This window comes from Physeter macrocephalus, chromosome 18 (genome assembly GCF_002837175.3).
Source record: "Physeter macrocephalus isolate SW-GA chromosome 18, ASM283717v5, whole genome shotgun sequence".
NCBI classification, from domain to species: Eukaryota; Metazoa; Chordata; class Mammalia; order Artiodactyla; family Physeteridae; genus Physeter; species Physeter macrocephalus.
Window position 1 is genome coordinate 60,882,789 of NC_041231.1, and position 24,544 is coordinate 60,907,332.

At 39.7% G+C, this 24,544-nt stretch overlaps 1 protein-coding gene across 1 annotated transcript in view; it reads left to right on the plus strand.

Moving 5' to 3' along the window:
* Nucleotides 1–75: 75 nt before the first annotated feature.
* The window catches only part of NEK10 (NIMA related kinase 10), a 325,365-nt gene continuing 300,896 nt past the window's right edge, over nt 76–24,544 (plus strand). Inside the window, exons 1-4 of the mRNA XM_028479673.2 lie at nt 76–232; nt 3,376–3,478; nt 14,505–14,628; nt 15,042–15,102. Of these exons, the coding sequence (XP_028335474.1) occupies nt 14,555–14,628; nt 15,042–15,102 (135 nt within the window). The 5' untranslated portion in view covers nt 76–232; nt 3,376–3,478; nt 14,505–14,554. The remainder of the gene's footprint in view (nt 233–3,375; nt 3,479–14,504; nt 14,629–15,041; nt 15,103–24,544) is intronic.

Consider the following 24,544-nt stretch of genomic DNA (forward strand, 5'->3'; position numbering starts at 1 on the left):
CGCCCTGCCGGTGGAAGAAGAGGTGTCGGCATTGGCTGAGGACGCGCCGGTTTCGTGGCCGGAAGGAGGATTGGATTGACGCACCAACGGTGCTGCTGGCAGCAGTGCCCCCGAGGTGAAGGGGACCAGGCGCGGGCTAGGGGAGAGGAGGACGGGCAGCGTGACAGTAGCAGAGACGATGAGAAGGGCGATTTCAAGCTTGGCCTGAAGGAAGGACCCTCCCTTGGGCGCGGTGAGTGGGACCGGAGCGGACGTTCCTCTGCCGGCGCGCAGTTTCAGGCAGGGTCTCCAGGGAGATGTCCGCAGGTGCTTGTGGAGCAGCCCGAGGCCTCGGAGTGAGCTCCCCTCAGCAGGAGGCAGGGCAGAGAGTGCGGGCTGTCGGGCGTGCGGGAGTCACTGTGAGCCTGTCTCATAGCAAATGGGTTGGTGTTGGCGGATGGATGGTGGGAAAGTGCCATCAACCATGCGTGATGGTCCTTTCAGTTCCATAAGGATTTATTCTTGTTATGGGAAGCCTGAGTGTGTCTCTTCCAATCTGCTCCTACACTCCGGAGGCTCCTTCATAAAACCCTTTATGGGCGTCGCTTCTCTGCCTTCCCCTTATGTTATGATGCTGCTCTGACAGTCCCTCTGCTTCTCTGCTCAACGTGAGTGAGCCTGTTCAGTTCCATGCCTTCAGGCACCACATGTCAGCTGATTACTTGAAAACCTCCACCTCCAGCCTAGGCTGCTCCACTAAGCACCAGACCCCAAAACCCAACTGCGAGTTAACTCCACACGTGCGCAACCCTAAACACCATCTTCCCCATTCCCACAGAGTGCCTCGCCCTTGGATTCCCTGTCTTGGGCACCAAGATACAAAAACCACATCTGGACAATATCTTTGACACTTACTGACTCTTCTGCATTTCCACCGGTTATCAAGACTATACCTTCTTAATAGCTGTCAAATCAATTCCCACATCACTAAGTCCCTTCTCACTACATTAGAATTTCCACCAGTTTCTTGGTTAAATTCAACACCCATCCACCTTCCCTGATGGCAGTTTGGCCCCATCTAGTCCATTTTTCCATCTATTGTTAGACTGATCTTTCTAAAAAAACATATAAGGACATTTTACTTCCTGCCAAGACTCCCTGTCATCCTCATCCACACTTCTTAGTTAGGCCTTCCATCAGCAGTTCCATCTTTGTTCCCAGAACATGCCACATTCTCTCCTGTGTGTGCTGATGTCACCTGTTGCTCACACTGCCTTCAATGGACTCCACTTTTGCACCTTCCCCAGCCCTACTCTCACTCACCAGTCATTCTCTGCATGTTGCCTAATTGCTTTTCTGCTTCCTCCTCTAGACTCTCTCTCTGAGTGCAGAGGCCAGGTTTTTCTTCCTCACCATTTGTTGTGTCTATCATAGCACCCCGCAAGTAGCAGGGGCTCAACAAATACTGGTTAAATGAATGATTCTCTAAAACAAGAAGTTATTGTTTTTCATAGCATCCAGTAAAGCTTTCACTTATAAAAGATGAATGTTGAATTTCCAGGTTTTACTTTAATTTCAAGATCCTTGGTTTGGAAACTATTTCAATTCACAGTCTATATTTCATGCCATAATCATTTTAATGGTAGCTGTTGTTATATGGCATAAGTTTAAGACGGGAAAGAGAGAGAGTACAGTGCAGTTTGCAAGAGATAAGCTTTGGGTCAGACATGCGTGGGTTTGAATCCTGGCTCCAACATTTTAGCTCTGTGGCTGCTTATCTGTGGCTTCGTTATCTGTACAATGGGCTAATAATAACCCCCACCTCATAGGATTATTTTAAAGACTAAATGTGTATAACCCATATCAAGTGCACAGTGCGTTATACTTAATAAATTTTCACATGTCTAAAAAATAGAAACATTCACATGGATGTTTGTAGCAGCTTTATTCACAATTGCCAATACCTGCAAACAACCGAGATGTCCTTCAGTGGGTGAACGGATAAATTAGCTGTGGTACATCCAGACAATGGAATTGCTGAAAAGAAATTAACTATCAAGCCATGAAAAGACATGGGGGAACCTTAAGTGCATATTACTAAGAAAAGAAGCCAGTCTGAAAAGGCTATATACTGTATGATTCCAACTGCATGACATTCTGGAAAGAGTAAAACTTTGGAGACAGTGAAAAGATCAGTGATTGTCAGGGGTTAGCTGAGGGTGGGGGAGAAATGAATAGGCAGAGTCCAAGGATTTTTAGGACAGTGAAGATACTCTGTGTGACACTATAATGATGGATACATGTCATTATATGTTTGTCCAAACCTACAGAATGTACAACACCAAGAGTGAACCCTAAGGTAACCTATGGACATTGGGTGATTATGATGTGTCAGTGTAGGTTCATGGGGCTTCCCTGGTGGCGCGGTGGTTGGGAGTCCGCCTGCCAATGCAGGGGACACGTGTTTGGGCCCTGGTCCATGAGGATCCCACATGCCGCGGAACAGCTAGGCCCATGCGCCACAATTACTGAGACTGCACTCTAGAACCCGCGAGCCACAGCTGCTGAGCCTGTGTGCCATAACTACTGAAGCCCGCGTGCCTAGAGCCCATGCTCTGCAACGGGAGAGGCCACCGCAATGAGAAGCCCGTACACTGCAATGAAGAGTGGCCCCCGCTCTCCACAACTAGAGAAAGCCCGCACAGCAGCGAGGACCCAACACAGCCAAAAATAAATAAATAAATGGATAAATTAATTTTTTTAAAAAGTAGGTTCATTCTTTTATTTATCTATTTATTTATTTATTTTTGGCTGTGTTGGGTCTTCGCTTCTGTGCGAGGGCTCTCTCTAGTTACGGCGAGCGGGGGCCACTCTCCATCGCAGTGCGTGGGCCTCTCACTGTCGCAGCCTTTCTTGTTGAGGAGCACAGGCTCTAGACGCGCAGGCTCAGTAGTTGTGGCTCACGGGCCTAGTTGCTCCGCGGCATGTGGGATCTTCCCAGACCAGGGCGCAAACCCGTGTCCCCTGCATTGGCAGGCAGATTCTCAGCCACTGCGCCACCAAGGAAGCTCCTGTAGGTTCATTCTTGGTAATAAATGTACCATTCTGGAAAGTAATTTTGATAATGAGGGAGGCTCTGCAGGTGTAGGGGTAGGGGGTATATGGGAAATCTCTGTTACCTTCCTCTCAAATTTGTTGTAAACTTAAAACTGCCCTAAAAAATAGTCTTAAAAAAGAAGTAAAAGAAACACTGAAGGTTGGAGTTGTGAAATTTCCATGGTCAGCTCACAAAAGGTAAAAATCAATCTTTTAATTCAGTCAAGTGCAATTTCTAGGACATCATCCTGCTACCCAGTCACACTATACCACTTGATCACAAACTTTGTTCTGATACAGGTAAGAGACTCATTCAGTGACAACTTATTGACTGTCTGATGGATCCAGGGTGCTCTGCCAGATAAAGGCGAGGCAAAAGAAAGTGTAACCAGTAAAGTCTCAAGTAAGTGAAAGAAGGGCCTGGAATGTCACTCTGCCTGTCTCAGCCGGTCAGACTTTGAGGTCAGAGTCAGAGTGGACTGAGTGGAGCCCTTGGAGAGGTGGAGAGGAGGTAGAAGTTTACTGGGCATCCAGAAGGGAGCATAACCAAGTCCCTGTCCCCTCAGAGCCCAGGATCCCAGGGGTGGTAGGTAGCCCAGAGTCCATAGAATTCAGACTCTCATGCTAGGTGCATGGGTTCAAATTCCAGCTCTGCCACTGCTGGACACAGGGCGTCTGCCAAGTTGCTTCATCTCGGCACTTCAATTTCCTTACATATACAGTGGAGTTGTTGTGAGTATTACATGAATCAGTAGAGACAAATTTCCTAGAACTATGGTAGGTACATAGGAAGTGCTAGGTACATGTTAGCTGTTTCTATTATGTTTTACCTGAGGGAGAGAAATAAGTTAAGAGATAACAATAAAGCAGGATGGGGGGTGGATAGAAAGTGTCACCTTGGGAACAGGTTATGTGGCATGGATTTGGAAATGAGTCTTACATTTTTGAGACTTGGTCTTCCACAGGAAAGTGAACTCTATGTGTACTCATATATCCGCCTACATGTGTGATTAAAAGAATACATGAAAATGAGCACTGAATAAAATAGATGGTTTTTCGTTTGGTAAAATGATTGCTAATTCATATCTAGAAGTCAAACTTCCCTTCATCTCAGCTGAAATCTGCAACAGTCATAATAAAGGTCATGCACTCACGTCCATGGGGGTGGCTCAACTCAGAGCTTATTCAGTCTTGTATTAGGAATAGTTATAATTGACAGGGAGTCTAGCTTCACAACCCTCAAGAGAGTCAAAGTGACAAATCACAATCAAATGGCACATATCTAGAAGAGAGACTAAGAAACCCTCCTACAAAAACTGAAATAAAAACAAGAGGCAGAATGGATAAAGCACAGCAGCCATAACATTGATCCTGGGCCATCAGGAAAAAGTTACCCAGTATATAGTGTATTTTGCATAAATGACAGGGAATTGTTAATGAATTTGAGAAAAGTATGTCTGAAATAATATTTGATTATTAAGGTGATAAACATTTACCTAGAAAATTCACTTAGGCAGATAGAGAGCTGGATAAAGGCCACCAATAAGTGAAAGTTAGTATAGCATTCAATTAACAGGGAAGGCCCTGCCTGGCTTTAAATTCCTGCTGTCTGCCACCAGAGGTTTAAAGCTCTGTGACTTGGACAAATTACTTAACCTCTATGGGCCTCAGTTCTGTCATCTGTGAAATGGGGACAGTAAAGGTAGTTGCCTTATAGCTTTGTTAGGAGAATTATATTAGTTAACGTATGGAAGCAATTAGAATGGTGCTGGCACAGGGTAAGTCCAATGTAAACATTTGCTTTTATTATTGTTGTTACTGTTACCAGATATGAGATCTTAGCCAAGTTACTGAAGCTCAGCACCTCAGTTCCTTCATCTGTGAGTTGGAGATACAACACAACCATCTCCTAGGGTTGTTTTAGGATTAAACAAATACATGAAAGTGCTTATAATTGTAAACCCGAAATAACATCAGGTGTAACAAATTAAAATGAAGACTATTTGTGACATTAAAAATAAAACTTTTTTTTCATTTTATGTCTAGTATTTGTCATCAGTGAACCAAAGTCAGTGAATATAAGCAAATGACTTAAAATAAGCATGACAAGCTCTTCAAGCTGAAGTAATAGTAATATTACCAATGATAGTGTTTACAACAGGTGTCACAATAACAACTTAACTAGCTACGGACAGTTTTTTGTTTTGTTTGTGCCACACCACATGGCATGTGGGAATCTTAGTTCCCCGACTAGGGATCAAACCTGGGCCCACGGCAGTGGAAGGGCAGAGTCCTAACCACTGGACCACCAGGGAATTCCCCTGGACAGTTTTAAAGGAGTTTCACTTTATTTTATTTAGTTCCAACTACCATCTTATAATGGGGATATAATTATGTCTATTTTTTGGTAAATGAGGAAACTAATAATCAGAGAGGCCCAGGGACTTTCTGAGGTCACTCAGCAGGCAAGTAGAAACCAGGTCTCCTCCATCACTGCTGCTCCTTTCACCTGCATCCCAGCCGTGTAACAGGAAGATTTCACAGTCCCAAGCCTGTTAGCTCTCATCAGTGGAGACCACAGCAACCATATAATGTGCGTGTGTGTGTGTGTGCTACACTTGACATAAATGTGAATACTCATTCCTGTAGGAAATGTTATTGTCCTATCGTGTATACTTGAGGTAGCCCATATTTAACACGAATATCTTATTTACCTTGTGGCTTCCCTGTGTTTATAAAGAGATTTTTGTCAAACCAACATTCTGTAATAACTAGATACTGGTCAGCTGGGGCAAATGTATCATGTGATGATAGTTTATTTTCATAATCTTTTATTCTCCATCTATAAACAATGATCCTCCAGTTATAGCTGGAGCTTCCCCATCACATTTCTCTTGGTATTTGTTTATTCATTCATTCAGCAATCATTTATTGAATACTTCTTTTGTTATAAACTAGCAATGCTGTGCTGGATGTTGGGGATGAGCAAACTGTCTGTCATCCACATCCCTGACTAGTTTATAGTAAGCTAGAGGAGACATATGCATAGTTATTGAATTATTGCCTGAATCTTCCCCTTTATTAAGAGCTTCAAGGCAGGGAGGTCAGTGAAAATTTCCTTAAAGAATGAATACTTGAGTTGAGATGGATGAGCCTTCCAGGACTTTCTGCACTAATCTGGACCTTGAGTCTAGGAATAAAGGTCTCAGGAGTGCAGGAAAAGCAGGCCTGGGGCAGGGACACACGGCCCAGGTCTGAGTGGAGCTGTTGGGGGCAGAGGCTTCATCTCACAGGACACCTCAAGTCCTCCTTACGTTTGTTTTTATGCCGAGAGAAATGGGAAGCCCATGAAGGCTCAATTGGTCAGATTTGTACCATAAAAAGGGTGCTCTTGTTGCTGTGTGGAGAACAGACTTCTTGTTGTTGGGAGGAGAGAGAAACTGGAAGTTGGGAGTCCATTTAGGAAGTGGTTCCTGTAGTTCAGGTGGGCAATGATGAGGACGAGGGTGTTGGCAGTGAGGATGGAGAGAAGTGGGCAGACAGGGACTGTACTGAATAGAAAAATAGTGAGCTAATGAGTAAGGGCCTTAGGAAGAGGAAGTGTCATTTTTCCAAGGTTCATGCCCAAGGGGTCTTCTTGAGTTGAAATTATTTGAGGATCTTCTGTTCTATGAGCTGGCCGTAGCTTTGGCGGCCACCATCAGCCCCAGCCCAGCTCATCTGCTCCCTGTCTCCCCAAACCACTCTCAGGATCTGGCCTCACTCCCTTTGTGCATTGCCTGGAGTATTCTTCCCCTGCCCCACACATTCTCCTGGACCCGCTTCACAGCCCTGTCACATGTGCCTTTCCATGGCTCTTTCTTCAGCCCACCGTGGTCTCTCTTCCCCTTAAATTCATTCAATTTATAATCTCCTTGGGAAACTAATTTTCTCTGCTTTTTGACATTTCTAGTGTTCTTATTTAATCCCTTGTATTAGGCCAAACCATAAGAAATTGTTCTTTTTTTCAAAGGCCCAATATCAGCAGTTTCATGTTGTTTAACCTACATATTTCTCATTTCCCACACTTGCTGAGTTATGGATGGATGTTTTTGCAGCATCCAGTAGTGTCTTGTGCACAGTCAGCACACAATAAATTAAAAATGCACTTAAAATAAATGTTATTAGATGAAACAAAAGTAATTCAGTGCCACCAATTATTAGGAACATCAGTGTGTTTACCCGGTGTTCTCTTTACTCTTTGAGGGTCTAGGGGATTGAGCTGAATCCATACTCACTTATTATCATGACTTATTTCCATGATGGCTAACTTTGGGGAGAAGGCATTTTTTTTTACCACGTCTTATTCAGTGCAGTATCCTCAGTGCCTGGCATATATGAGGAGATCAAAAATTGTTTCTTGAAGGAATGAATAAATATTGTCACCTTTCTCTGTCTCACAGGAACAGCGAATTGAATGTAATCTTACTATGTTTGGAGGTCAATGAATAAAGAGAAATTTGGTGCGCTACTTTATTTATTTTCATTGACTGGTTAATATAAATTCTTTCTTCATACCATCTGGACCTTTTTTCCCCTTTACAATATCACTACTTAATACATGGGTCTTAGGTTCATTCTACCCGTTGTCACGAATAGACCTGGGTGAGCAGCCACACAAGGCATGAGTACAGACTATCACAAATATTGTGCAGTGGCAGTTGAGGGGGCCCCCAGGAAATTCATTCCTATCTGCAGGCATTACCCTTTATCACAAAAGATATGAGTTACAATGGGAATACATCTTGAAAATAGGAAAATGATAATGGTGCCTATTGTCATATATTCTAGTTGACTTTGGAACAGCACTCTCAGTCCACCTTGGGTTACTATTCACCAGAAGAGGATGAAGGCAAACTCCTAAGGGAGTGTCTAACCTGTAGCAGGGGCTCAATAAATATTCAGGGGAATGAGTGGGAGACAGTCAGAATACTCTTATCATTTTTTATTCTTTTACCCTCAAGTGTTTGTTTAACTAGAAAATAGAAGGTTGTTTAAAGAATAAAGTGTGCATAAGGAAGGTGTCAAGTCTGCTGTCTCGGGAGCAAGTCCATGACAGTACTTGCCCTTGGCTGATGCCACTTCTGCCGATGGCAGTTCTGTAGCAACTGCATCTTTGTTTGGCACCATACGATGGTATTAAAATGCAACACCTACCTCGTTCTCTTGAGTGAACCAGGATGAATGGATGTGTATTTGTAAGCACGCCAGGGTCCAGTTGCATTTAACCAATACACTTAAACACATTTTCCTTATTTCTGGTTGCTCTATGTGAATTATATCTTATTTAAAATTTTATCTTATTTTAACCACTTTTTTCAAATTTTAAAGGGATTTTAAGGAAATATGTCTACAGTAAAGGAATTGGAGTAATGATTTTTCATTTTGCATTTCCAGCTATTTGTGGGGCTGAAAATTCTGTAAGTTTTTAATACCTACCCGAGCACAGACAGACTGCATCTTGACATCTAACACGGAGGTTAGCCGTCATTCAGCCAAGGAAAGAAGGACTCCCTGTTGTTGGTACAAGAAGTTCTAACTTCCGTGGTAGGGTTCATGACACTTCATTTTAGTGCCTTTTCAAAAATAATAAAGCTGATATAGCAAAGTGGTAATTAACCTTAGTCATGCCAAACTCTTACTGCTATTATGTTCTAAGTGCTTGTTTTATTTTTTTTAACCATTAGTAAAGGTAGTAAATAAAATGGAATAGTTACAAAGATGCAACCTAAGTGATTAGAAGGAAAAACATGTATCTGTGGGATATGGAAGCTATTTCCCAAAATGAATCAGATGATTTTTCTGTTTTGTCTTTAGAAAAGATGAGGCCATTTAAGGATCTCTCTAGCAGCTAAGGAAATTGTGGTATAAAAAGGAATTTCTGGGCAGAGAATCTGAAAACCATATCACAAATACTCGCCATGTTATTTAGTTAGTGGGTTTATATTGCACAATTTAGATTAATTACAATCAATTAATTTTACCATGGCATGGATAATCTCTCTGTCATACGTGTTTACCCTGCAATTACTGAGTGAGGTATGTGTCTCTGGGGACTTTCTTTTAGTATTAACCCAAATTTCAGGTGACATCAGGAGATATGAATAACTTTCGAGAGTTTCTTTTTAAAAATGGGTTTAAAAATTCAACAATGAGTCAGAACTGTGATTATGCCTGTACTTGACTAGGGCTGTAAACACCAAACTATTTGACCATCTGATCTGAGATAGTATTTGGGTTCCATGACTGACAGGTACAGAGGAAAGATACTGAATGTTTCTGTTCTTAAAGTAATATGCACTTGTATTTTATATGTAATCTTTCACTTCTATACCCATTCCATTTTAAGAAAAAATACTAAATTTCACCTTTTCCATTTAGAATCAAAGGAAAATCTCCATATGATTATAAGTGAATACAAGTGTTTGTGTAGCAAGTATCATAATCTCTGGCCTCATCTCCTCTGTAAAATAAATGTTAGAAAATGAGTGGTTTTCTATTTTTATTTTTAGCAGTGGAACCTTATTTTCAAGTGAAACTGTACAGAGACCCCCCAGAGAAATAGGACATAGTGCATTCAGCCACTCTCACCCTCCCCTGGTTGTCCTGGAATTGACAACGACTGGGTTAGTCCTTTCAGGCACTCCACATAGGACAGTGACTCTCAGAGGATCATCTAGGGTCACTATGAAAACAATATTGTTATTTGAAAGGAGAACCCTCAGGTACCTAGGCCAGTGCTATTGAGGTAATCTTCAGACTAGTATGTTACTGGTCCATGAGGGAGAAATACAAAATTGAGAGCAAGCATTGAGAAATGTTTACAGCAATTTGACATTGCTGTGCTATCCAAGCACATGATCAGTGATGGGCTTATTTTCCTGGATACGATATGGACCAAAAGTGTTGGTCCATAATAGATTGGAAAAAAAAAAACAAACTTTATGGATAATTTGAGAAGCACTGTTCATGAATATGTTCTTATTTAGGACTCCAATTTTCCTCCTAAAGATTGAATAAGTTAGATCATTCCTAAGTGTATTCAATATTATTATAACATTACAAATACTTATCAGTTGATTTTATTTATAAGGAAGCTTTATGAAAGATCTTTGAACTAAAGGAATAATGACATTGGTTTTTAAAAATAATTCCTTTATTTATTCATCCATTCATTAACTTTTTTTCAGTAAATATTTATTATTTGCCTACCATGTGTCTGGTGAACACAGGAGGCCCAATCCTGCCTTATGGGGTCGTCAGGCAATTGCCATACTTTTTGCACAGTTTGCAGTGTGGGGAGTACAGGCTTCCCTGGGCTTTGAGCAGGAGCACCAGGCTTGGTTGGGGGCGGGGGGTGGTGGGTGGTCAAGGGAGGTTCTAATCCCCAAATTAGTAACTGTTAAAAAGCAAATAATTCACAAACTTTGGTAAAAATACCTGAGCCACTCCTTACTGATTGTGACACAAATATTTTTTGAGTCCATACGCTGTGCTTACCCTGTGCCACTGCTGTTCTGTGTGTGGGAATAAAGCAGACACAGTCCCTGCCCACATGGGGCTTATTATCAAGTGCATGGAGACCACTGAAGGGCTAGGAGTTCTCCTGATGTTGATGAGCCCCACGAGGAAATAAAACAGGGTAGAGTGGTGAGTGTGAGCAAGTGGTGGTGAATGGGTCACAGAGTAGTCCTCAGCAAGGAGGCGACATCTGAGCTGAGGCTGGGTGACCTGAAGGAGCTGAACTGCAGTGGGCTGAGGGTGAGGGAGACGATGGAAGAGCTCAGAGAGGTCAGAGTCAAAGCAGGAGGGAACTGCCTTTGACTCTGTTCTGTGTGCAACTGCAGCCGGGCCCTTGCAGCCCCATCACCCACGCTCATCCTTGGGGGACGTGGGCATCCACAGAGCCCCCATCCCTAAGGACTGTTTGTGTGCCCCAGGTATTGGCTTCAAAGTTCTGTTGCTTCTAACAGCCAGCTCCTGGGTCTCTTTTTGGGAGGACTTCTCAAGCTACTGGAGTCTCTTTGCCCCCAGTCAGTAGTGCCTGTGTCACAGAACCAAACTCAGGTCTGCTTGTCCACTCACAGTAAAGCCAATCTACTGACACCCAGCTGTGGTGAAGGAAAGTGCAGTCTTTATTGCAGGGGCCAGCAAGGAGTCCAGGCAGCTAGTGCTCAAAAAGCCTAAACTCACTGATGTGTTTCAGCAAAACATTTTTAAAGGCCAGGTGAGGGAGGGGAGTCCCAGGGTATATGATCAGCTCATGCACAATTGTCTGGTTGGTTGATGGTGAGGTTACAGGGTATTAACATTATCAATCCTTAGGTGCCAATAGGTGCTTACAATCATCAACTAGTTAATTTCTTCCTTTTGATGGTGGTTTTAGCATCTGTAAAACAAGTCAGGAAATGTGCATCAGATACTACTTCAGAGAGGAGCTACAGCAGAGGATGGGGGAGGGGTCTGTCCCAGGAAGGCCCCATAGGGTCCTGCTCCCTTTCACCTGAGGGGTTAGGACCTCCCTCAGGGCCCTTTACCAACTACTCCTTCCCTCAGGTTTGGACACTGGCTCTGAGGCAAACTGTACCTGCACGGCTCTTGCCCTCAGTTGCCCTCTGAGGAACACTTCCTCAGAAAGTTGTTTGCTTCTAGGAAATGACTTAGGAGATGAACTGCCCTCCCTTCCACCCACCAGTTTTGAATTATAGCCTTTGGTATAGTGTTACCATTTTTGTTAATTAAAGATGGGATTAAATTAAATATTTTATAGTATTCCCAAGTTCTTGAAGTTTTTTTTTTTTTTTGGAACAGTTTCCATTTTAACAGCCATCAAGTGGAAAGGATTTTGTTTTTTATCCTAAAGGCAATTGCCTATTTCTTCTGATTCTGGTGAATTTGTTTACTGTTTAATTAAGTGAAACATTTCCAGAGAGTTATCTATTTTCACTCTTCCAGCTCACAGAGTAGAAGCTAATCTTTAACTGATAAAACTATTAGAGGATTATTTCCTGTTCACACACTGGGTCAATAAAATTACAGAGATTAAACAAGGGAATAAGACAGAGTGTTTAGCAGGGTTTGATTGTGGGAGATATCATCTAGCATCAGAAGCCTGTGAGCTTTTTCACACATTTTCATGTACTAATCACTGTGACTTTCACGTCCCTGTTTCTAAAATGGTCTGGAGCTATGGTTTGAGCAGAATTTGAAGCTGACAGGCCAGTGTGTCTACGTGGAATTTTCCCTCTGTCCTTCAGGGAAAAGTAAAGTTAGATTATATTTATTTTGACTGGATTTCCATTTATTTTAGAACTTTTGGGACATTTTAATATCTATATATGAAAAGCACTTGGATCTCTTGCTTTTGAAAAATTATGTACAGATCATCCATTCTTCCTCTTTTCCTCCCTACTTCTCCCTTTGTTCCTTCCTTTTTTCTTTCTTTCTTTTAAACAGATGCTAAATCATCTCTCTATCTGAATATCTCACAAAACATAGTTTAAAGTTCCTAAGTGGGTTTTTCTTTGCTTGTAGTAGAATCCTATATCTGGGATAGCCTCTTTTATCTTTAGTAGTTTTCAGTCTGAGATTGGACATAGTAAGCATTCAATAAATATTTGTTGAAGGAATGAATCCATGGTGCTAGGTCCTGGGCACAATCCTAAAATATTGATATTGTGCTTTTCTTGGTGTGCATCTGTGATGAGAGCCTTTGTTTTCAGCTCTTAGTTCCAGCTCAACTATTTGTCACAAGCATGACAACAATATTGGGAAAATAATTTTTAAATCATTAGATAAACTGTGTTTGTTCATTTCACAAAATTAAATTTCACTAGATTCTGTTGCAGTAAAACACCCATTGGCACATTCCTTTTGCCTCTAAATACCTCTGAAACACTTGGATTTTGACCATCAATTTCATAATACATTGAGACATGCAATTATAGGACAATAATGCATGATTCTTCATGCCTGAAAAACACTCTGAAGTCAAGCAGTAGCATTGAAGCACAACTGGAAAATTTTACATCCAATCAAGAATTAAACCAATAGTACATTTAATTTTGTATTTGCTATGTAATTGAAAGTATGAGTATCTTCAACTTTCTTTTTGTTTCTATTCTGGAAGGTAAAACAATTTAGTCAAAAATTGATTAAGGAAAAAGGGTAAACAAATAAATTGTTCTCCATTGGTGAACTCATAATAACCTTTGGAGTAGGAGTAGGAAATAGTATTAAAATTTATCCTAGGAAGGGTGACCAACCATAATGACTACAAAGCCTAATTCCGAAGAGTGAGATGCCTATTAGGTTGTGTTCCCAGGCTGGCAGCCTCACTGTCTGGATTGTTAAAAAACAGAATTCAATTGAGTACATTTTAAAGATCTTATTGGCTTTATTCAGTGAGTCATGAATGGGCAGCATTCAATCTAGCAGATAGAAAGGAGCTCTGAGGAACTGTACAAATGAAAGACTTTTATAGGTAGAAGAGGGCAGGAACAAGGAAGTTATTCCTCATTAGGAGTTAGTCAAAAAACGGATTGGTTATTGCAAAGTTATTTTTCCTAAAGAGGATAGAGGGTTTTATCAGGCAGCTTACCTAACTAGTGCTGATCAGGAGATTCCTGATTGGCTAGTTTAAGTTTCCATTTGTGGGAGAGACGAAACTGTAATTAAGTTAAGTTTGGTGACCCAGAGATTAGCATAAACAACTCCATTTTGATTGTGTCCATTGTCTTATTTTTAACAGGATGTTTGAGTGAGTTCAGGGGCTGTGCAAGACTGACCCAATTCTTGCAGAAGACGTTATGACTAGAGTTGACCCACATGGGGATTCAGCTCGAAAACTTTAGGAATTCTGGAAACCCAAGGACATTTTGTGTGTTGCCCTTGACACTGTAATGCTTATTTGCAAGTGGGTGGAGCTTTCTCTGGGAGTTTTAGGGGCATGACCCATGATGAGAGGGGAACTCCCTGAAGTAGCAGCATACTCTACTGTTAAGGAAACTTGCTGAGAAAGACAAGTAAGATGGCATAAAAGTGTCAGTTGGACTTCAGGTATTTGCTTATGTATATTTTGGAAACCCCAAATCGGGGCACTTTTCCTGACAAGCAGAACAATATTTGTTGGGGTAATGGGTCAGAATATTTGAAATCAAGAATGACTCAGAAAATATAGGCTAAGATACTACTATAATTATAAGCTATGTCCTAAATGTATCCAAAGGCCTTTGAATGATAAATAGTAAATGTTATTCATATTAGCATTTATATTACTGTATTACAAATAAAAGTTTGTGCATATTTAAATAAATGTTATAAGTGAATTTTGCCTGCATTAATTGAGAATATTTTGGAGCACATAACCCAACTAAAGTTTTTCCTTCTAGTTTACTTTGAAAGGAATGTGATGTTAATTCTGGGGCATTGATGTTTTACAATGCCTGATCAAGACAAAAAAGTGAAGACCACAGAAAAACCAACCGATAAAAAACAACAAGGAATCATCACCAGGTAACTCCCTTCTGAGTTTTTGCTAATTATTAACTCAGGCAGTGGCCAGCAACCAGATTTAATGGCTTTTTGAGAAATAGAGTAGATCCTTGACAACTGCTGCTCTGGGGTACAGTGTTTACTGAAATTTTTGTGCATTTCTAGAGTTCTACAGAAACGTTTAGCATGTGTATGTTTCAGTCTATAAAAGCAGGCCTCCAAGTGGCAGTGCTCCATGTTACTAGTGGGTAACATGACTAGTTCACCTGGAGTCTTCTGTTCGTTGACATTGTGTTATTCTTTTTTTTTTTTAAACATCTTTATTGGAGTATAATTGCTTTACCATGTCATGTTAGTTTCTGCTGTATAACAAAGTGAATCAGCTATATGTATACACATATCCCCATATCACCTTGTGTTATTCTTTCTCCTAGGGACTATTCAGATCTTAAAAGACTTCTGTGCCTTTTGAACGTTCAGTCAAGCAAACAACAGGTAGTGTTTTCAAAGAATGTGTGTCCGTTAACGACAGAGATACCACATGTTTCCAAAGGGATCCATTTAACATCATATGAACGATAAGTCTATTTATCTTTGTTCTTTCGTATGGTTTGTCTTTCTTCAAGCTGTTTCTTTCATACCTGGTTCAGGTTCAGGATGCAAGACTCTGTATCCACAGCCTTTTCATTCTTTTGCTCTCATGCCTGGGGCCCGCTTTATCCTCTATTCAGTGCCATGTGTCCTAATCAGCAAAAGCATTTCAGTATAGAAACAGAGCTCTCTTCTTTTGAATGCCCAATGTTTGACACTGCAGAGCTCTAGGGAAGTTGATTTCTCCAAAACACTGTTCATCACCTTTTCCTTCGTCTCCCCTTCCCCACTTCTCAGGCTGCCCACTTGCTATAGCACCACTTTTGATGCTTGCTGCAAATTATATCTCACCAAAAACAGGGGAAAGGAAGGAGTGAGTTTTGGCTATTTTTACAATAGCATTTTTATTTTTTTAATAGACAGAGAAAGAATGGTACTGCTGCTTGAATTTATCTCTAAACGTTTCTTTTTGGTTTAGCTTCTGTAAGACTTTAGAGAGTCAAGAGATTAGAGGCTATCCATGGAGGTTTAGGGAATAACACAGAAATGCTAATAATAATGAAGACAGCTTTTTTAGCACAGTCAATTAGTAAATGGCAGGGATGGGATTTGAACCCCGGGAGCCAGACTCCAAAGTCAACTGTGGTATACTTGTTAAGTAAATTTGTTCATGAGCTCATGTGGTAATACAGCCTTACTGGTTTTTGTTATATCCACTAAACTTACCAGAGAACTACAGCATTTACAAAAATTTTTAAATTGAAGTATAGTTGATTTACAATATTATATTAGTTTCAGTGGTAGAACATAATGATTCAATCTTTTAAAGATTATACTCCATTTATAGTTATTGTAAAATATTGGCTATGTTCTCTGTGCTGTACAATATATCCTTGTAGCTTATTTATTTTATACATAGTAGTTTGTACCTCTTAATCCCCTACCCCTGTATCACCCCTCCTCACTTCCCTTTCCCCTCTAGTAACCACTAGTTTAGTCTCTGTGAGTCTATTTCTGTTTTGTTATACATATTCGTTTGTTTATTTTTTAGATTCCACATATAAGTGATAACATACAGGATTTGTCTTTCTCTGATTTATTTCACTAAGGTTAATAATTTCTAGGTCCAACCATATTGTTGCAAATAGCAATATTTCATTCTCTTTTATGGCTGAGTGAATTCCATTGGGTGTGTGTGTGTGTGATATATATGTGTGATATGTATACCATCTACATAAATCTGTTGATGGGCACTTAGGTTGCTTCCATATTATGGCTATTGTAAATAATACTGCTATGAACATTAGGGTGCACGTAACTTTTCAAATTACTGTTTTTGTTTTCCTTGGATATATACCCAGGAGTGGAATTACTGGATCATATGGTAGTTCTATCTTTAGTTTTTTTGAGGAACCTCCATACTGTTTTCCATACTGGCTGCACCAGTTTACATTCCCACCAGCAGTTTTCCCTTTTCTCCACATCCATGCCAACATTTGTTATTTGTTGTCTTTGTGATGAGAGCCATTCTGATGGGTGTGAGGTGATATCTCATTGTGGTTTTGATTTGCATTTCCCTGATGATTAACAAGGTTGAGCATCTTTTCATGTCCCTGTTGTCCATCTGTATGTCTTCTTTGCAAAAATGTCTATTCAGGTCTTCTGCCCATTTTTTAATCAGATTGTTTGTTTTTTTGATATTGAGTTGTATTAGCTATTTATATATTTTAGATATTAACCCCTTACTGGTCATCATCATTTGTGAATATTTTCTCCCATTCAGTAGGTTGTCTTTTCATTATGTTGATGGTTTCTTTGCTATGCAAAAGCTTTTAAGTTTAATTATATCCCATTTGTTTAGTTTTGCTTTAGTTTCCTTTGCTTTAGGAGACAGAACCAAAAAAATATTGCTACAGGTTATGTCAAGGAGTGTTTTCTTCTAGGAGTTTTATGGTTTCCAGTCTTACATTTGGGTGTTTGATCCATTTTGGGTTTGTTTTTGTATATAGTGTGAGAAAATGTTCTAATTTCATTCTTTTACATGTACCTGTTCAGTTTTCCCAGCACCACTTATTGAAGAGACTGTCTTTTCCCCATTGTATATTCTTGCCTCCTTTGTCATAGATTAATTGACCGTAAGTTTGTGGGTTCTGTTCTGGGCTCTTGATCTATATGTCTTTTTTGGTGCCAATACCATACTGTTTTGATCACTTGTAGCTTTGTAGTACAGTTTGAAGTCAAGGAGTTTGATCCCTCCAGGTTTGTTCTTATTTCTCAAGATTGCTTTGGCTATCCAGGGTCTTTTGTGGTTCCATACAAATTTTAGGATTATTTGTTCTAGTTCTGTGAAAAATATCATAAGTGTTTTGATAGGGATTCCACTAACTCTGTAGATTGCTTGGGTAGTATGGACATTTAAATGATATTAATTCTTACAATCCACAAACACAGAATATCTTTTCATTTCTTTGTGTTGTCTTCAATTTCCTTCATCAGTGTCATATAGTTTTTTTTTAAACATCTTTATTAGAGTATAATTGCTTTACAATGGTGTGTCAGTCTCTGCTCCATAACAAAGTGAATCATCCATACACATACATATGTCCCCACATCTCCTCCGTCCCGCATCTCCCACCCTCCCCCCCTTCCCATCCTACCCCTCCAGGTGGTCACAAAGCACCGAGCTGATCTCCCTCTGCTATGTGGCTGCTTCCCACCAGCTATCTATTTTACGTTTGGTAGTGTATATATGTCCATGCCACTCTCTCACTTTGTCCCAGCTTACCCTTCCCCCTCCCCATGTCAATGTCATATAGTTTTTAGAGTATAAGTCTTTTACCTCCTCAGTTAAGTTTATTTCTATGTATTTTATTCTTTTGGATGCAGTTATAAATGGGATTGTTTTCTTGCTTTCTCTTTCTGATTGTTCATTATTAGCGTATGGAAAAGCAACACTTTTTGTATATTAATCTTGTATCTTGCAACTTCACTGAATTCATTTATTAGTTCTAATAGTTTTTGGTTGGAGACTATAGGGTTTTATATATATAGTATCATGTTATCTGCAACTACTGACAGTTTTACTTCTTCCCTTCCAATTGGGATGCCTTTTATTTCTTTTTCTTGTTTGATTGCTGTGGCTAGAACTTCTAATACTGTGTTAAATGCCTGTGAGGAGAGTGGACATCTTTGTCTTGTTTGTGATTTTAGAGGAAAAGCTTTCAGCTTTTCACCATTGAGTATGATGTTAGGTGTGGGTTTGTCATATATGATCTTTATTATGTTGAGATATGTTCCCTATACCAACTTTGATGAGAGTTTTTATCATGAATGGATGTTGAATTTTGTCAGATGCTTTTTCTGAGTCTATTGAGGTGATCATGTGATTTTTATCCTTCCTTTTGTTAATGAGGTGTATCACATTAGTTGATTTGCAGATATCCTTGTGACCCTGGAATAAATCCCAGTTGATCATGGTGTATGACCCTTTTATGTATTATTGAATTTGGTTTGCTAATGTTTTGTTGAGAATTTTTGTATTTATGTTCATCAGAAATATTGGCCTGTAAGTTTCTTTTTTTGTAGTGTCTCTGTCTGGTTTTGGTATCAGAATAATGATGGCCTTGTAGAATGAATTTGAGAGTGTTCCCTCCTCTTCAATCTTTGGTAGTAGATTGAAAAGGATAGGCATTAGCTCTTCTTTGAAAGTTTGGTAGAATTCCCTCATGAACCTGTTTGGTCCTGGACTTTTGTTGGCAGAGAATTGTTTAAACTACTAATTCAATTTCACTACTAGTGATCTGTATGTTCAGGTTGTCAATTTCCTCCTCATTTGGTCTTGGAAGATTGTATATTTCTAGAAATATATCCATTTCTTCTAGGTTTTCCAATTTGTTTACATATAACTGAAGTATTCTCTTTAGATTTTTTGTATCTCTTTGATATTGGTTGTTATTTCTCATCTTTCACTTCTTATTTTGTTTATTTGAATCCTCTCTCTTTTTTTCTTGATGAGTCTGGCTAAAGGCTTATCAATTTTATCTTTTCAAAAAAAAACCAGCATTGGATTCATTGATGTTTTCTATTGTTTTTTGGTCACTATTTTATTTATTTTCTCTCTGATCTTTATTATTTCCTTCCTTCTGCTGACTTTGGGCCTTGTTTCTTCTTCTTTTTCTAATTCTTATAGATGAAAGGTTAGATAGTTTATCTGAGTTTTTCTTGTTTCTTGAGATAGGCCTGTATCACTATAAACTTCCCTCTTCAAACTACTTTTGCTGCATCCTGTATAGATTTTGGAAAATTGTGTTTTTATTTTCATTTGTCTCAAGGTAATGTCCTCTGATTTTTTTCTTTTAGTGACCCACTGATTTTTTTAGTAACATGTTGTTTACTCTCCAGTGTTTGTTTTTCTATTTTTCTTCCTGTAATTGATATCTAGTTTCAAACCATTGTGGTTAGAAAAAATGCTTGATATAATTTCTATCCTCTTAAATTCGTTGAGACTTGTTTTGTGGCTTAGCATGTGATCTATCCTGGAGAATGTCCCATGAGTAGTTGAAAATAACATATATTCTACTCTTTTTGGATGAAATGTCCTGTATATATCTATTAAGTCCAACTGATCTAATGTGTGATTAAGACCACTGTTTCCTTATTGATTTTCTCTCTGGATGATCTGTCCATTGATGTAAGTGTGGTGTTAAAGTCCCCACTGTACAGTAATACAGTCCCTTACTGTTACTGTATTATTGTTAACTTCTCCTTTTATGTCTGTTAGTATTTGCTTTATATATTTATGTGCATCTATAATAGGTGCGTATGTGTTAACGAATTTTTATCCATTTCTTGTAGTGATCCCTTTATCATAATGCTCTTCTTTGTCTTTTGTTATAGACTTTGTTTTAAAGTCTACTCTGTCTGATATGAGTGTTGCTACACCAGCTTTCTTGTCGTTTCCATTTGCATGAAATATTTTTTCCATCCCTTCACTTTCAGTCTGTTGGTGTCTGTAGCTCTGAAGTACATTTCTTCACTAAGCAGCATATAGATGGGTCTTGTTTTTTTATCCTGTCAGCCACCATATGTCTTTTGGTTGTGGCACTTAGTCCATTGACTTTTAAAGTGATTATTGATAGGTGTGTACTTATTGCCATTTTGTTCATTGTTTGCTGGTTGTTTTGGTAGTTCTTCTCTGTTCTTTTTGTTTCTTTCCCTTCGGTTTGATGATTTTCTTTAGTAGTATATTTGTGTTACTTTCTCTCTTGTTTTTGTGTACCTATTGTAGGTTTTTGATTTGTGGTTACCATGGGGTTTATATATATGTTGACTTATAACTATATCTACTTGTTTTAAACTGATAATTATTTAAGTTCAAACACATTCTAAAAGATCTACATTTTTTACTCCCCTCCCCCATGTTATGTCTTTTTGATGTCATCTTCATGTTTATCCCTTAACAGTTTGTTGTAGTTATAGTTGATTATACAACTTTTTTTCAAATCTTTCTACTAGCTTATTTAAGTGGTTGATCTACAGCCTATACTATATATTTGCCTTTACTAGTGGAATTTTTTTCTTTCCTCTAAATTCTTACTTCTTTTTGTAGTCTTTTCTTTGCCACTTAAAGAAGACCCTTTAACACTTCTTGTAGGGTCATTTTAGTACTGATGAACTCTGTTAATTTTTGCTTGTCTGAAAAGCTCTTTATCTCTCCTTCAATCATGAATAATAACCTTGCTGGGTAGAGTATCCTAGGTTTTAGATTTTTCTACTTTCAACTCTTTAAATATATCTGCCACTCCCTCCTGGCCTGCAAAGTTTCTGCAGAAAAATCAGCTGATAATCTTATGGGGGTTCCCTTGTATGTGACTGTATTTTTCTCTTGCTGCCTTTTGAATTCTTTCTTTCTCTTGAAATTTTGCCATTTTAATTATGATATGTCTTGGTATGGGTCTCTTTGGGTTCATCTTGTTTGGGACCCTCTGTGCTTCTCATACCTGAATATCTGTTCTTTCTAAAGGTTTGGGAAGTTTTCAGCCATAATTTTATCAAATACATTTTTGACCCCTTTCTCTCGCTCTTCTCCTTCTGGGATCTCTATAATGCGGATGTTAGTATGCTTGATGTTTGTCCTAGAGGTCCCTTATTCAATTGTCACTTTTTAAATTTGCTTTTCTTTTTGCTGTTCTGATTGGGTGATTTCTATTATTCTATCTTCCAGATCACTTATACATTCTTGTGTATTGTCTAGTCTGCAGTTTATTACTTGTATTGTGTTTTTCATTTCAGGTATTGTAGTCTTCAGCTCTGACTGGTTCTGTTTTATATTTTCTAGTATTTTTGTTAAAATACTCACTGTGTTCATCTATTCTTTTCCCACGTTCAGTTAGCATTCTCATTAATAATGCTTTGAACTCTTTACCTGGTAAAAATTATTTATCTCTGTTTCATTAGTTGTTGTTTTTTTTCAGGTTTTTTTCTTCTTCTTCTTTCATTTGGAACAAATTCCTCTGTCTTCTTATTTTGCTTAACTTTCTCTGTCTCTGTGAAATTATGTGAAACAGTTATCTAATCTGGTCTTGAAGGCATGTCCTTGTGTGGGAGCATACCTATGCAGTCTGTGTGTGCCCAGTGGCTTTGGTGGGAGAGCTGGATCTGACATGAGCCCGAGGTCATGTCTTCCCCCAGAGTGTGCTGGCAGCTCTCAATATGGTTGGAGGTGGGGCTGGAGACAGAGGGGATAGAGCCAGAGCCAGGTGTGAGCCAGGGCTTCTCCTTTACTTAGTGGCCATCACTGCTCTATCAGGTGCAGGGTGGGGCCCGAGTTGCTGGAGCAGAAGCCCTGAAGGTTGGGTCTAAGCTAGACCCACCACCTCTGTGAAAGCCAGTAAAGGCCACCCTCACTCTGTTTGGGTGCTGTGCTGGGTCCAAGCTGGCTCTGTCCCCCTCCAAGTGTGAACCCTCCTCAACTATGGCAGCCTTCACTCTAGTGGGGGACTGTGCTGGATCTACAGGGGCCAGAGCAAGCATGCGGCATGGGCTGGGGTGTGCGCTGGGGTGGTCGCGGGAAACCAGCCGGAGCCACAGGCAGTTTCAATCTGCTTCCTCTGCCTTGTTCCCATGAGTAAGCAAGCGTGTGAATGCTCTTCATGGGCAGAGTCTTGGTTTCTTACAGCCCTCCTGTAAGTCCCACTGGTTTTCAAATCAGCTAAGGGGACTCATCTTTCCAGTGTCGGCCCCCAGGTCTGGGGTTCCCAATACGTGGTTCAAACCCCTCACTCCTCAAGGAGGATCTCTGAACCCATGATATTATCCTCTTCTGTGTCTCCTCCCAGGGGCACAAGTCGACCCCATCACTTCTCCTCCAGTTGAGGCACAGAGAAGTTAAATGGCTTTCTCGAGATCATACAGCCAACTAATGGTAGGTACAGATCTAACCAAATACTCCATCTTTGCAATGTGTGCCTCTAACCACTGAGATATCTTTTAAATGACTTGGCAAGTTAATTCAAAAAATAGCTGGATAAGCATTGATTTGAAGAAAACATGGCCTTAAAATATTTTTCTCCTCTTCCTTCTCTGTTTTTAAGCCTATTAACCCCACCCTCACCCCAGGAACTCTTTTCTTCTCACCTGTCTATTTCAGCATCACTTACTCTTTGTCCATCTCTACATGGCTAAAACAGTCTTCCTGGCCCACTGCTCACTGATAGTCATGAGTAGGTGCCACACATCAAGTTCACTCTTTCTTAGTAAAGGAAGCACAGTGGCTCAGCATACAGATTTGGTTGTATCAATAGTTTCCATTCTTTCTCACTGTACATCCTAAGATGTAACCAGAATGTCAAATATTTCTACTTTTTGCTTTTTCTCAAATTTGTCCTTCTCCCAAGTTTCTTTTCTATAAAATCTTTTCTATAAAACCAGGACCAAGATCTAATGATAGCACCTCCATAAAAAACCTTTCCTTTATCTTCCATTCCAGAAGTGATCCCTTTCTTCCCAAAGTACCTTCTTTCAACATTGTAGCATTATTTTTTTCTGTGCTTTGGAAAGACTTGTCTACATTTCTAATTTCCTGAGAGATTATACATTTCCAACTTTGACTTTTGCTTCCGGTTCACTGTATCCTCTATTCGGTGGGCTCTTGATCACTTTTCACCAAATTGAATTGAAACTTAAAAATTAGATGACCTCATGGGTACATACAACAACCTGGTTAGTGTAAAAGAGACACCATTGGTGGGTCTGGGCTCTGCTTGTCCAGCTTTGAAGTCCACGCTCCCTGGATCTGTTGTGCCTTCTCTCAACACCACTCCCTTGCTAACACCTGGCAGGCTTAAAGTAAATTTAAGAGTTTTCCCTCCTTTAACCAATTTTAGAATTTGCAATCTGTTGTCTGACAAGTTCACATGGCATATCTTTTTGTAAAATATTTCACACATTTAAAAGTGCATGTTTGTAATGCTTGAATTATTCAGAAAGTGCATAGTTCTAAGAAAAAAATGAAAATAACTGCTCATTTATATAAATGTCTTGAGGGTGACAAAATTCATTCTTAATTCTGTTTATAAGACTTTCATGCATTTGTGATTTTGAAATAATAAATGTTATTCTAAACACCCTATTCTCCTTTCTGTAAAATAATGCAGAGACATTTATAGAAGAAAGGTATTGGAGAGGATAAGTCAAGAATTTGTTTATATCTTGATTGCTCCAGAAAGAGTGTAAGGTGGCTTATGAAGATATGTAAAGTACTCAGATTATCATAAAAGTAAAACAAGGTTTGGGAACAAAGTAGACTCAGAGTCCAGAGGAAATGACCATCAAAATATGCAAGTTGGCCACACATTAGGCTCTAAGATTTTTAGCAGTCAGTTTGAAAAGGGAAGCCTGGGGATTAAGGCCCACTCACCGGAATATCTATTCTAACAAGACCTGACCTGTCACTTGCAAATGAACCAAGATGGCCAATTAAGCAGTTGCAGAGGGAAGTGTACTTTGTGGGTTTGGGCAGAGAATTACAAGAACTGGATGTCCTTCATCTGAATCTCTAATGAGCCAAGCCCTTCCTCATTGTTGCGTCTGTTCCCGTGTTCTACTTTCGCTCTCATCCTGTTTGCTCTGTGAGTCTCTGCGTACCTTGCTTCACCACCTTAGAGACTGCTGTTCTGAGGACAGTTCTGTTGTCACAGAAGTGGGGACAGAGACACATTGAGACAGAGGAGCCCCTTCATCGTAAGCAGGGTAAGAATAATCATAATCCAGTAAAACCAAATACTTCCAGAAAAAGAATTGTCCCAGGGTTGTTGAAGCAAAGTAAAATCATAAAGTTGGTGGGAGG